Source organism: Rhineura floridana, chromosome 5 (genome assembly GCF_030035675.1).
Source record: "Rhineura floridana isolate rRhiFlo1 chromosome 5, rRhiFlo1.hap2, whole genome shotgun sequence".
Classification (NCBI taxonomy): domain Eukaryota; kingdom Metazoa; phylum Chordata; class Lepidosauria; order Squamata; family Rhineuridae; genus Rhineura; species Rhineura floridana.
This window is the reverse complement of record NC_084484.1, coordinates 339,003-351,066: the sequence shown is the minus strand read 5'-3', so window position 1 is coordinate 351,066 and position 12,064 is coordinate 339,003. Positions and strand designations below refer to the sequence as shown.

At 41.4% G+C, this 12,064-nt stretch overlaps 2 protein-coding genes across 12 annotated transcripts in view; one reads left to right on the top strand and one right to left on the bottom strand.

Moving 5' to 3' along the window:
- The window catches only part of CFAP99 (cilia and flagella associated protein 99), a 207,489-nt gene that overhangs the window by 174,281 nt on the left and 21,144 nt on the right, over positions 1 to 12,064 (top strand). For all 11 annotated transcript variants that reach the window (XM_061629779.1, XM_061629775.1, XM_061629776.1 and 8 more), the window contains 2 exons: positions 5,309 to 5,514; positions 11,560 to 11,740. In XM_061629779.1, the coding sequence (XP_061485763.1) occupies positions 5,309 to 5,514; positions 11,560 to 11,740 (387 nt within the window). The remainder of the gene's footprint in view (positions 1 to 5,308; positions 5,515 to 11,559; positions 11,741 to 12,064) is intronic.
- ZFAND4 (zinc finger AN1-type containing 4) overlaps positions 689 to 12,064 on the bottom strand; it is a 125,546-nt gene continuing 114,170 nt past the window's right edge. The window contains exon 10 of the mRNA XM_061629792.1: positions 689 to 726. The gene's annotated coding sequence lies outside the window, so the exon portion shown is untranslated. The remainder of the gene's footprint in view (positions 727 to 12,064) is intronic.

The following is a 12,064-nucleotide window of genomic DNA, read 5'->3' as shown; positions in this document are numbered from 1 at the left end:
GCCTGAAAAGTGAGGGCTAAATTAATTGAACCACTCTCTTAAGTCTTTGGGCAACATAAGAACATAAGATTAGCCTGCTGGATCAGGCCAATGGCCCACCTAATCCAACATCCTGTTCTCACAGTGGCCAACCAATTGCCCATGGGAAGTCGGCAAGCAGGACCTGAGTGCACTCCCACCTCCTGTGGTTTCCAGCAAGAGGTATGGAGGCATACTGCCTCCTCCTATAGAGGCAGAGCATAGCCATCAAGGCTAGTAGCCATTATCCTCCATGAATTTGGATATCCATAAATCCTAGTGTTATGAGAGAGGGAGAAAAACCTTTCTTTATCCATTCTCTCTTTGCCATCATAATTTTATATAGTTCTATCATGCCATCTCTTACTTGCCTTTTCTCTAAACTAAAAAGCCCCCAATGCGGCAACCTTTCCTCATAGGGGAGTTTGCCCTTTTCTGAACCTTCCAGTTCTACAGTATCCTTTTTGAGGTGAGGTGACCAGAACTGTACACAGTATTCCAAATGTGGCCACAGCATAGATTTATATATTATGATATATTATTACAATATCACATTACCATTATATATTACATCATATTACCATTATCATTACCTTTATATCAGCAGTTTTATTTTCAATACCCTTGCTAATGATCCCTAGCACAGACTTTGCCTTTTTCACAGCTGCTGCACACTGGGTCAACATCCTCATTTGCTACCCTGGGCTCCTGGTGGGAGGAAGGGTGGAAGTAAATAAATAAACTGAGCTAACCACTACAATCCCAAGATCTCATTCCTAGTCAGTCACTGCCAGTTTGGACCCAATGAGTGTATATGTGAAATTAAGATTTTTTTGCTTTAGTACTGATCCTTGGGGGACTCCACTTTCTACATCCCTCCATTTTTTCTAGCTGATTCCACATTTACTTTAAAGGATCATACTAGTGAAAGTGATCCCTAGATATTTAAATTGTTGAGCAAGTAGATTCCCATTCATAATCCACCTGTGTTGTCTCTGATCTTTCACAACAACCAAAACCTGTGTTTTACCATAATTGATAGTTAATAATACAGTAACTATAACAATTCCTTACTTTTCTCCTTAAACTCACTTTTGAGGAGGACACTAGAACTGTATCACTGGCATATAGCAGGACAGAAACTGGTCTATCCCCCAGATGCACTGAACTATAGGCAGCACTGGATAAAGTAGTACCACTATTGTTTATGCACAAACTAAACGGTCTTGCGGGGGGGGATAACAAACAATCTTACCATACCCTCTCCCTCCTCACTGGAGGCTGGAATACTCTTTGATCAGTGTCCTAGCTGAACTTTTAAAGGTTTGGGTATGGACCCTTACAATTAAATAAAAGTAGCTACCATTAATGCTTGTTTGAGGCTATTTATCCTACAAATGCTCCCTACTAACCATATCAAAAGCAGCCTTCAAATCAACAATGCAAAAACACAAGGAGCATTTCTTTACTCTGATGTGAGCAGAAATTATCAAGAGATATTGAAAGCTACTCTTTGTTTAAAAAAGAGAAGAGGAGTGTTGATAGTTCCATTTAAAAAAAAACACAAGAGGGTTGATGGTGGAATCTCCTCCTGCATTAGGATATTGCTGAAAGTAGTCAGACATATAAAAGTAGGTGGCTACACATCAATCCAATAGTCATAACCTGTATGCTGAATTTAATATCCAGCAGTTCTTCAAACAGACAAAGGAACTTGTAAATGAAGTGGCAGCATTACAAACATAAAGTAGTCAAAAATCAGATGAAATTTACGAGAAACGTGGAAAAAATATGGACATGATTTACTCAGCCAAGGGTCAGAAGTTTCTATACAGAAGATTGGCTTAGTTTAGACCAGAGCTTGGAAGATTATTTTTAAAAAGTAATAAATTACAGTTACAGTTACATGGCCCAAAAAAGTAGTAATTACTGTTACAATTACAACTGCTCTGAAAGTAACTGATTACTTTTTCTCAAAAGTAATCACTACAGTTACATTTCAGTTACTTTTTAAAAAAACACCTACAAGGTGCTGGCCTTGGCTGCTGCACATCTAAGTAGCCTAAAACAACATTAAAAATAAACAAACACATACAGAGGTAGTAGAATAATTCTTTTTATCCATAAGATAGCAATGTTGGTCTCTCGCTGTGGGGGGGGGAGGCTGAGGCCACTCCTCAGATCTTTGCACATCAAACCAAGTGCAACACACACACCCCTCAGCCAGCAGGCATAATCTCTCTCACTTAACCACCGCCTGGACCCTGCCCTGCCACCAACTAAGGGACGCTCACCCAAGCAAACATTTTTCCCTGAGATGCAAAAAAGTTAAAATACTGCAAATGCAGCACAGTAGCCAGAGAGGGTGGTGGAGGCCACTTTGTGTGCCAAAACATGTTGTCATCTTTCACCTCCACAGTTGTTTGTCTCCATTCTGCTGCTGCCTCCTTCTCCTCCTTTATCCATGTCCTTGCCCTCCAGTTCCTTTTTCCCTCCACTCCATTTTTTTAAACAATTGTTTTCTCCACTCCACCCTGTCTCACTCTCCACCTCCTTCCTTGTCACCTCCTACCCACCCACAGACCATGATGGTAATGAAAGTTAAAGAGGAAAGCACAAAAGCAGGACTACAGCTGAATGTCAAGAAGACTAAAATAATGACAACAGAAGATTTATGTCACTTTAAAGTTGACAATGAGGACATTGAACTTGTCAAGGATTATCAATATCTCCGCACAGTCATTAACCAAAGTGGAGACAATAGTCAAGAAATCAGAAGAAGGCTAGGACTGGGGAGGGTAGCTATGAGAGAACTAGAAAAGGTCCTCAAATGCAAAGATGTATCACTGAACACTAAAGTCAGGATCATTCAGATCATGGTATTCCCAATCTCTATGTATGGATGTGAAAGTTGGACAATGAAAAAAGCGGATAAGAGAAAAATCAAGTCATTTGAAATGTGGTGTTGGAGGAGAGCTTTGCGCTTACCATGGACTGCAAAAAAGACAACCATTATAACCAAGTGACTTGCTGGAGCTATTATTTCAAATAAATAGTCTGAATGCCAGCACTCCCCCATGGCTCCTAGATCTGAGGCTTTGACTTGTAAGTTTGACAGTTTGATTTAACGTCAGTTCACAAAAGCACCAAACATCCAGATAAAAGCTGGCTGCAGGATCCCCAGTTCCAGCCTCACTTAATGGTCCTTGATAAGTCATTTGAAATCTGCTATATTAATGAAGCATTATTGCTGGATACCTCAATATCACCACACACATACATATGCGAAGGCAACTCCAGAAACAAAGCCCAACCACCTCTTTCAGAGTCTGTCTACTACCTCAACACTTTCAGTAAGCTAGGAGCCTCCAGACAGAGAGCTCATATCTCAGTAGCAGAGGGTATGTGTTTCATGCGCTGAGGTCCTAAGTTCAATCCCTGACAGTTAAGAGGATCTCCGATGACAAAGCTAGCAAAAGCCCTTCGCCTGAGCGGCTGCCAGTCAGAAGCAGTAATACTGGGCTAGATGAGCCACTACTCTGGTTCAGTATAAAGCAGCCTCGTATGTTCAGAAAACATGTTTAACTCGAGGCATCTCCTTTCAAATCCACAGAACTTTCCAAACATGATACACACACTCCCCCCTATGAAGAATTCAATAGCTGACAGAACCTGGGTTTTTAGGACCCAAACAAAACATCCATAATTCCTCCTTCATTCAGAACCTGGAGAACTAACAGTCTACCCTATTCATGTTTACTCAGAAGCAAGCCTCATTCCCAATCCATCTGTCCTTGACCATTTGTGGGGAAGAAAGCACCTATTTCACCAAAGAGCAGGAGGGTTTTTTTGGGGGGGGAGGGGGGTCCAGAGTTCTATAACAAGAGCATTAAGTTCAATTAGACTTGCTTCCAAACAAGCGTACTTACAATTCCAGTCACCATGCAGCCCAATCCTATGTATGTTTAGCAAAATCAATGCAACTTAGTCCCCTGAGTGTGTTTAGGCCTGTGCACTAAGTACTGCAAACCAATCCTATGCATTTTTTTAATGCTCAGAAGTAATCCACCAAATTGACCCCCATATCCAATTTTAGATGGTAAGCTTGTCCAGGCAGGCACCTGTCCTCTGCCTTAATATGCAGAGTGTTGTTACGTAAAAAAAAATAATGCTCACCAGTGAAGCATGCATAGCAGAGAGAGGGGGTAGGGGGCAGCAGGGCAAATAAGTGAGTGAGCGAGCAGGGGGCAGGTGGGGGCAGAGAGGGGGGCAGCAGGACAAGTGAGCAAGCGGGGGACAGGCAGGGGGAAGAGAGCGGGGATGGGGGCAGGGCGATTGAGCGATTGAGCCAGCGGGGAAGTCAGGGGGGAGAGAGTGGGGGTGGGGGCAGGACAATTGAGCCAGAGGGGAAGGCAGGTGGGGAGGAGAGAGTGGGGGTGGGGGATGGGCAATTGAGCCAGCGGGGAAGGCAGGGAGGAGAGAGCAGGGTGGGGAGCAGGGCAATTGAGCCAGCAGGGAAGGCAGGCAGGGGGAGAGAAAGGGGTGGGGGGCAGGGCAATTGTGCAATTGAGCCAGTGGGGAAGGCAGGCAAGGGAAGTGAGTGGGGTGGGGGCAGGGTGTTTGAGCGATTGAGCCAGCGGGGAAGTCAGGCGGGGGGAGAGAACAGGGGTGGGGGCAGGGCGATTGAGCGAGCAGGAAGGGCAGGCAGGGGAGAGAGCGGGGGTGGGAGGCAGGGCAATTGAGTGAGCAGGGGAGAGAGAACAGGTGGGGGTAACACACATATAACATCGTCACTCACCTCCATTCTTCTGCCTTCTCCATCAAATTTGCCCTGGCTTTCTCCTCCACCATCCATTTTTTCTCTCTCCTGCGCTCCACCACCCTCTGCCTCTTCACCTCCTCCCTCGTGCCTCCTAACACAGGACACGAGGGAAGAGCGAGGCTGCGCAGAAGCCCAGTGTGAAGCACATGTCTTCTGTCCACCAATCACAGGAACAGAAGACTTCTGCTTGCTCCCCCCCAAGTAACATCCAAACATAACGCTGGAAACGTTACGATTGCTGCTAAAAAGTAGGGAAATTACTAGTCGTTCTATTACTAGTAAAATGTAATGAAGTTACCCACTCTTTACTTTAAAAAGAAAAAAATTACAAGTAACTCGTAATTACTTCCAACAAGTAATATTCTATTGAACTATATTCTATTGAAGTCAAAGTTTATGCCACCTTGTGTCCAAATTAAGGCACACCAAAAAGATAATACTTGTGTTCGCTGTTTCTCTCTTTTCTAGATTCCTAAACATGGTGTTCTTGGCGAGATGTCATTAGTGGAACTTCAAGAACGCTTAGCTTTGCTGAAAGAAGCTCAGAAGAAGGCAGAAGAGGAGAAGAGAGATCTGATAATCTGGAGAAAACATGCTAAGGAACAGCTTCTTTTGGACAAACTTGAACAGATATCTATGTTCAGAGAACAATTTGGAAGAGCAGCTGCACTGAAGTTAGTTTGAAGTATTTATAACACATATTTGTAGATAATGTATTTGTTACCCACCCTTCCCCAGAAGGTCTAGGGTGGGTTACAGCAATTTAAAATTCAGCATTAAAAACAATTAAAACAAATGACAATCAACAAGAATAGGGTGGGTCCTGAAAACATACCTCTGAAGTGCTAAAGGTCCGCAATACCTGGTGGAACGCCTCTCCCGATATGAACCTACCCGTACACTACGTGCAACATCGAAGGCCCTCCTCCGGGTACCGACTCATAAAGAGGCCCGGAGGATGACAACAAGAACTCGGGCCTTCTCAGTGGTGGCCCCTGAACTATGGAATTGCCTTCCTGACGAGGTGCGCCTGGCGCCAACTTTGTTATCCTTTCGGCGCCAGGTTAAAACCTTCCTCTTTTCCCAGGCATTTTAACATATTTTAGCATATTTTAGCATATTTAGCACATTCTGGTATTCTAAATTTAAATTGTATAATATGTTCTTAGCTCTGGGGAATTTTTGTGGTATGTTTGTATTTACTGTGTGATTTTATTATATTACTGTATTTTTATATTTATGTTGTCCACCGCCCAGAGAGCCGTTGGCTGTGGGCGGTATAGAAATTGAATAAAATAATAATAATCATAATAATAAATAATAATAAAGGCAACGTCTTTAGCATTCGCCAAAAACTGCATAGTGAAGATACCAGGTGCACCTGATTACTTAAAACAAATATTTTTTAAATATAATTTAATAATAATTAATAGGCAGGAAATATCTGGATTTTATGATAAATTTCAGAAGTTTAGTGAATACTATTTTTCAGTAATGTTCATTATTTGAACATTATTTGAGAGGTTCAGCAGGCAACATAAGTAAATTCTGAAATTTAGCAGTAAATCTGAATTCTAACTATATGCCCTCATTAAATGACCACATTCATCATTCATCATTAAAGGATCATGCATGTGGGGTAAATGTGAAAACAAATCACAAAGGTAGACTATTTTTGTCATTCACCAGTTCATAGCAAGAACCACTAAATACCTCTGAAAGTTTTTTTAAAAACACCATAGGCTGTGTCTACTTTGCAGTTTAAAGTGGATTTCATGCATTCCATGTGTGCATGTTTTTTGCATTGCCCACACAATGTACTCATTCAAATTTCACCCTGTTCTTTCCTCCCATTTAATATGAATTTTCCTGTTGTAATTAATAGGAATAATCCAATAATAGGGTAATCAGATTAGGAAAATTAAGCTGTTTGTCGTCTGCAGTCACTACTGGTTTGGATGCTCCTTAGTGCTTTTTTGTGGTGGGTGATTTGTCATTTCACAGCTCTGAACTACCAGTTTGCAAGATAATGTTTTTGTGTGGACATGTAGTGTCCATCTGCAGAGTTTGAGGATTGTAAACTGGGGAGGTGGGGATGAGCAATATATGAGAGGGTCAATACAACCTATTGTAGTAAATACCACCTATCATGATGGTGTGAGGGTGATTATGTATGTTGTCTATGTAACTATGCTGCCCTGGACTCCTGCTGGGAGGAAAGGCGGGATATAAATCTAATAAAGAAAAAAAGAAAGAAACAAACTCAAAGGTCAAAATGGTCTCACAAGTGTTTTTATCAGGGTTAGACAACACATAACATTTCCACTTAAGAAACTGTTTCCTGGTCAGTCTTCTAAGAAACTTTCTTGAAGGGACCAATACATTCATTACTAAGCAGGTGGGGAAAATTTAAATATGGCATACATTTATTAGGAGCAGACCAAATCAGGCCCAATGACTGTGGACTGTACACAACTCTTGCCTCTATCTTTTGTTTTCTAATCATAGATTTGGTTTGCAGTAATTCCAATGACAATAGATAAGGTGAGGGCCAATAACGCCCCGCATTAACTCACTTTCCCACAAAGACATGAGTCAACAAGCACCTAACATGCCAGAAAATTTGATGCGCAGAAGAGCAGATTTGGAGCCAATAATGAATAGATTATGTTCCAAGCGTCTCTCTCTCTGTCTCTTAACAAAGAGGGGGAAAATGGATGGAGAGTGAGAGAAAGGGGAGAACCCCCCTTAGTTCACATTAAAAATACAATAACCATCAATATATCTATTAAATATATGACATCCAAAGTCCAGAGGTCCAGATAAAGTTGATGTTTAAAAGAAATGCATTCAAATATAGCTGGGGCAGTAAGGTCCTCAGACCATTCCTCTCTAAGCTCTTGAACTTCTAGTTTACAAGACTCTGTTAAGCATTTGTAAAGAGCAGTTATGGGTTTAGCTATCTGTAGGAAACAGCAAGGATTCTCTATCTGATCCTATCAATTGATCTAGTGTATAGATCCCATAATCAGCCCATTTCTTAAAAAAGGTGGCCTCTCTATCTTCAGATTCGCATTACACCTTAAAGTTAATTTAGCATGCGCTTATACATGCTCTTTATACATAGACTTCAACACCACCCACTCAAAGAATGGTGCTAAATAAGCCATCTCTAAAATTACCCATGCTGGCGTATTCATAGAAAAGAAATGCCAATATGTGTGCTACAAGTTATGACTTATGGTATAAACTAATGTCTGGAAAATTAAATCCTCCTTCCAGTATTGGCAACTGCATTCTTTTAAGTGAGAAATGAAGAATTACCCCAAATAAATGCAACATCAAGATCCTCCGTGGCGCAGAGTGGTAAGCAGTGGTAACACAGCCAAAGCTCTGCTCATGGCGGGAATTCGATTCCAACAGAAGGAGGAAGTCGAATCTCCGGTAAAAGGGGTCGAGGTCCACTCAGCCTTCCATCCATCCGTGGTCAGTAAAATGAGTACCCGGCATATGCTGGGGGGTAAAGAAAGGCCGGGGAAGGAACTGGCAATCCCACGCCATATATACGGTCTGCCTAGTAAACGTCGCAAGACGGCACCCTAAGAGTCGGAAATGACTTGCACTACAAGTGCGGGGACACCTTTACCTTTAAATGCAACATCACATTAATCTATGTGATAAAGAAATACCATGTAGCACATATATTATCTGTGGCAAGATATTCATCCTAAGTGTATTAACCTTACCTCCAATACTAAGTTTAAACTATGCCCATATTTCCATTTCACTAGAGATCTCTGCAACCACCCTGTTTAATATCATTTTGATTATTTGAAAAATGTCTCTAGGAACCAAAATACCAAGGTATGTTTTGACCTCTGAGTACCAATGAAATCACTAATTAGTATACAAAGCAGGTGATCTACAATTGCTCCCTGGCATTAATTCAGATTGAACCAATTAATGGTATACCACAAAATTCTATCAAAATTAGTCAGTTTTCATAGAATCATAGAATAGTAGAGTTGGAAGGGGCCTATAAGGCCATCAAGTCCAACCCCCTGCTCAATGCAGGAATCCAAATCAAAGCATTCCCGACAAATGGCTGTCCAGTTGCCTCTTGAATGCCTCCAGTATCAGACAGCCCGCTACCTCTCTAGGTAATTAATTCCATTGTCGTATGGCTCTAACAGTGAGGAAGTTTTTCCTGATGTCCAGTCAAAATCTGGCTTCCTTCAACTTGGGCCCATTATTCCGTGTCCTGCACTCTGGGATGATTGAGAAGAGATCCCAGCCCTCCTCTATGTGACAACCTTTCATGTACTTGAAGAGTGCTATCGTAGTCTTCTCTTCTCAGTCTTCTCTTCTTCAGGCTAAACATGCCCAGTTCTTTCAGTCTCTCCTCATAGGGCTTTGTTTCCAGTCCCCTGATCATCCTTGTTGCCCTCCTCTGAACCTGTTCCAGTTTGTCTGCATCCTTCTTGAAGTGTGGAGACCAGAACTGGATGCAGTAATCAAGATGAGGCCTAACCAGTGCTGAATAGAGGGGAACTAATACTTCATGCAATTTAGAAACTGTACTTCTGTTAATGCAGCCTAAAATAGCATTTGCCTTTTTTCCAGCCACATCGCACTGTTGGCTCATATTCAGACCACATTTAGCTAGCTTGCTAATCAGAATATCATGGGGCACTTTGTCGAAAGCTTTGCTGAAGTCGAAGTATATGATGTCCACAGCATTCCCACAGTCTACAAGGGAGGTTGCCCAATCAAAAAATGAGATAAGATTAGTTTGGCAGGATTTCTTCTTCATCCAACACTGCATTGTTTTCAAGGTGCTTACAGATTGACTGCTTTATAATCTGCTCCAGAGTTTTTCCAAGGATTGATGTTAGGCTGACTGGTCTGTAGTTCCTCGGTTCCTCCTTTTTGCCCTTTTTGAAGATAGGGACAACATTAGCTCTCCTCCAGTCATCCGGCACTTCACCAGTCCTCCACGATTTTGCAAAGATAATAGACAGTAGTTCTGAGAGCTCTTCAGCCAGTTCCTTCAATACGCTAGGATGCAGTTTATTGGGCCTTGCTGATTTGAATTCGTTCAAAGTGATTAGGTATTCCTTGACCATTTGTCTCTCAATCTCAAGCTACAATCCTGCCCCTTCTACTTCATGTTTCCCGGGAGGGTTGCAGATCCTTTTTTGGGAGAAGACTGAGCCAAAGTAGGATTGAGGACTTCTGCCTTTTCTTTGTCATCTGTTATCATTTTGCCATCCTCATTGTGCCACCGTTTCTTTTCTCTGTCTTTTACTATGGACATACCTGAAGAAAGCTTTTTTGTTGCTTTTAGCATCCCTCACTAACCTCAGCTCATTCTCAGCTTTAGCCTTCCTAACACCATCCCTGCAATTCCATGATACCTGCCTTTGTGGCCTGGCCTTCTTTCCACTTCCTGTATGTGTCCTTTTTTGTTTTCAGGTCATCTCTAAGCTTTTTGTGAAGCCACATTGGGTCTTCTGCTGTTTTCCCCCTTTTTTCCTTGTTGGAATTGCTTGTCATTGAGCTTTTAGAATTTCATTTTTTAGAAACTATAATTTGTACAGTTCGCATTGTCTACCAGGTCTTTACCAGGTTTAGGGCTAACAGAAATATAGGCATCATATACTGAAGCTGACAGGGAACATAATACAAAAGTAGAGATGTCAGAGAATTCCGATGGAAAAAGAAAGGGGTGTGAAAATTGCACCTGTTCATATATTGTTAGGACAGGATTTACTTCATGTGAATGTAACCAGCATTTGTTGACACTAGATTCCAAAGCTGTGACTATTACATAATTAATACCCATATTACACAATCAATACCTCTGCCCCACCACCACTGCTGTTGCACATCTGCCTGCTTAAAGGAAAAGCACAGAGCTGCTTCAGGGAGTGCTTTTGCAAAGGGCTTTAACCGCCACTCATCAGCTGATGAATCCTTCTGCCTTGGCTGTGTGATCCTGTTCCCTTCTGGGAACAGAGTGTGCAGCCAATGCAGGATTAAACCCTGTCCTCCTGCTCATCAGCTGATGTCACCAGAGACATCTACTGATGAGCGGGTGGGCATGGTTTGAGAAAAAAGAATTCACTGAACAATTTATGAACAATATATTATTTTTCTTTCCTTTATGATATTTGTCTCCATAGATATGTTGATCCAATTTTAGTTTCCTATTTAAATTATGTAAGTTTCTTTAATATTCTTTTTTAATTTCAATAAATCCTGAACATTCTATTGTGTGACACGCACGTTGTCATGATTTCCCCAACTTCTCCCCCCCTCCACAAGTTTTGAAATGCTAACCTGTGTACAATTGTCTCTTATAGCTAATTGCCTATTTCTCCACTCCTTTCGGAATTGCATTCAGTGAAGGTTAATTTATACAATGAATCCTCCGTGTCTCTCTCTCTCTCCCTCTCTCTTGACTTTGTTTCTATTGCTTTCAAGGGAAAGTAATAGAAGGGAAGGGAAGAGATGGTTTAAAAGTTTTGCAAAGCTCTTGGAATCTGCACATCAGTAGGGAGATAAAGTAGGTAGGTTCTAAAGGTTGTGTGAGCAGAAGGTTTCTGGTATAACCTGTCTTTCTTCTCTGATCCTTCCCATTGCGCTCCCTGCTCAAGCCTCCCCACAGGATCAGAGGGCCATCTGAATAGCATTTTTTCTTCCTATTTGCTTTGCAGGCAGGAAGAAAGGAAAATTAAGGCTCCACTTCGTGAACACATTTTGAAAGATGAACAAGTTTTAGACCTACAGAAAAAGATGGTGGAAAGATCTATGGAGCGTAAAATGCAAACTGAGAATTTAAAAACTACATCTCTAAAGTACAATGAAGAATCAATCAGATTTTGGAGATCAAACAAAGTAAGACAATTCTTGTTCTCATGTGTAAACTACAATCCAACATAATAGATTTAAATGCTCTGTAACCAGAACTGTATTCCAAATGTAGTCACATCATAGATTCTTATTAAGACATTGTGATATTGACAGTTTTATTATCAATCACTTTCCTAATGACATCTAGCATGGAATTTATTCATTTATTTATCATTATGATTATCATTATGATTATGATTATCATTATTAATTAGATTTAATATCCCGGGGTGGGATATTTGCCTTTTTCACACACTGGATCATGTTAATTGAGCTATTCACCATGACCCCAAGATCTCTCCTGGTCAG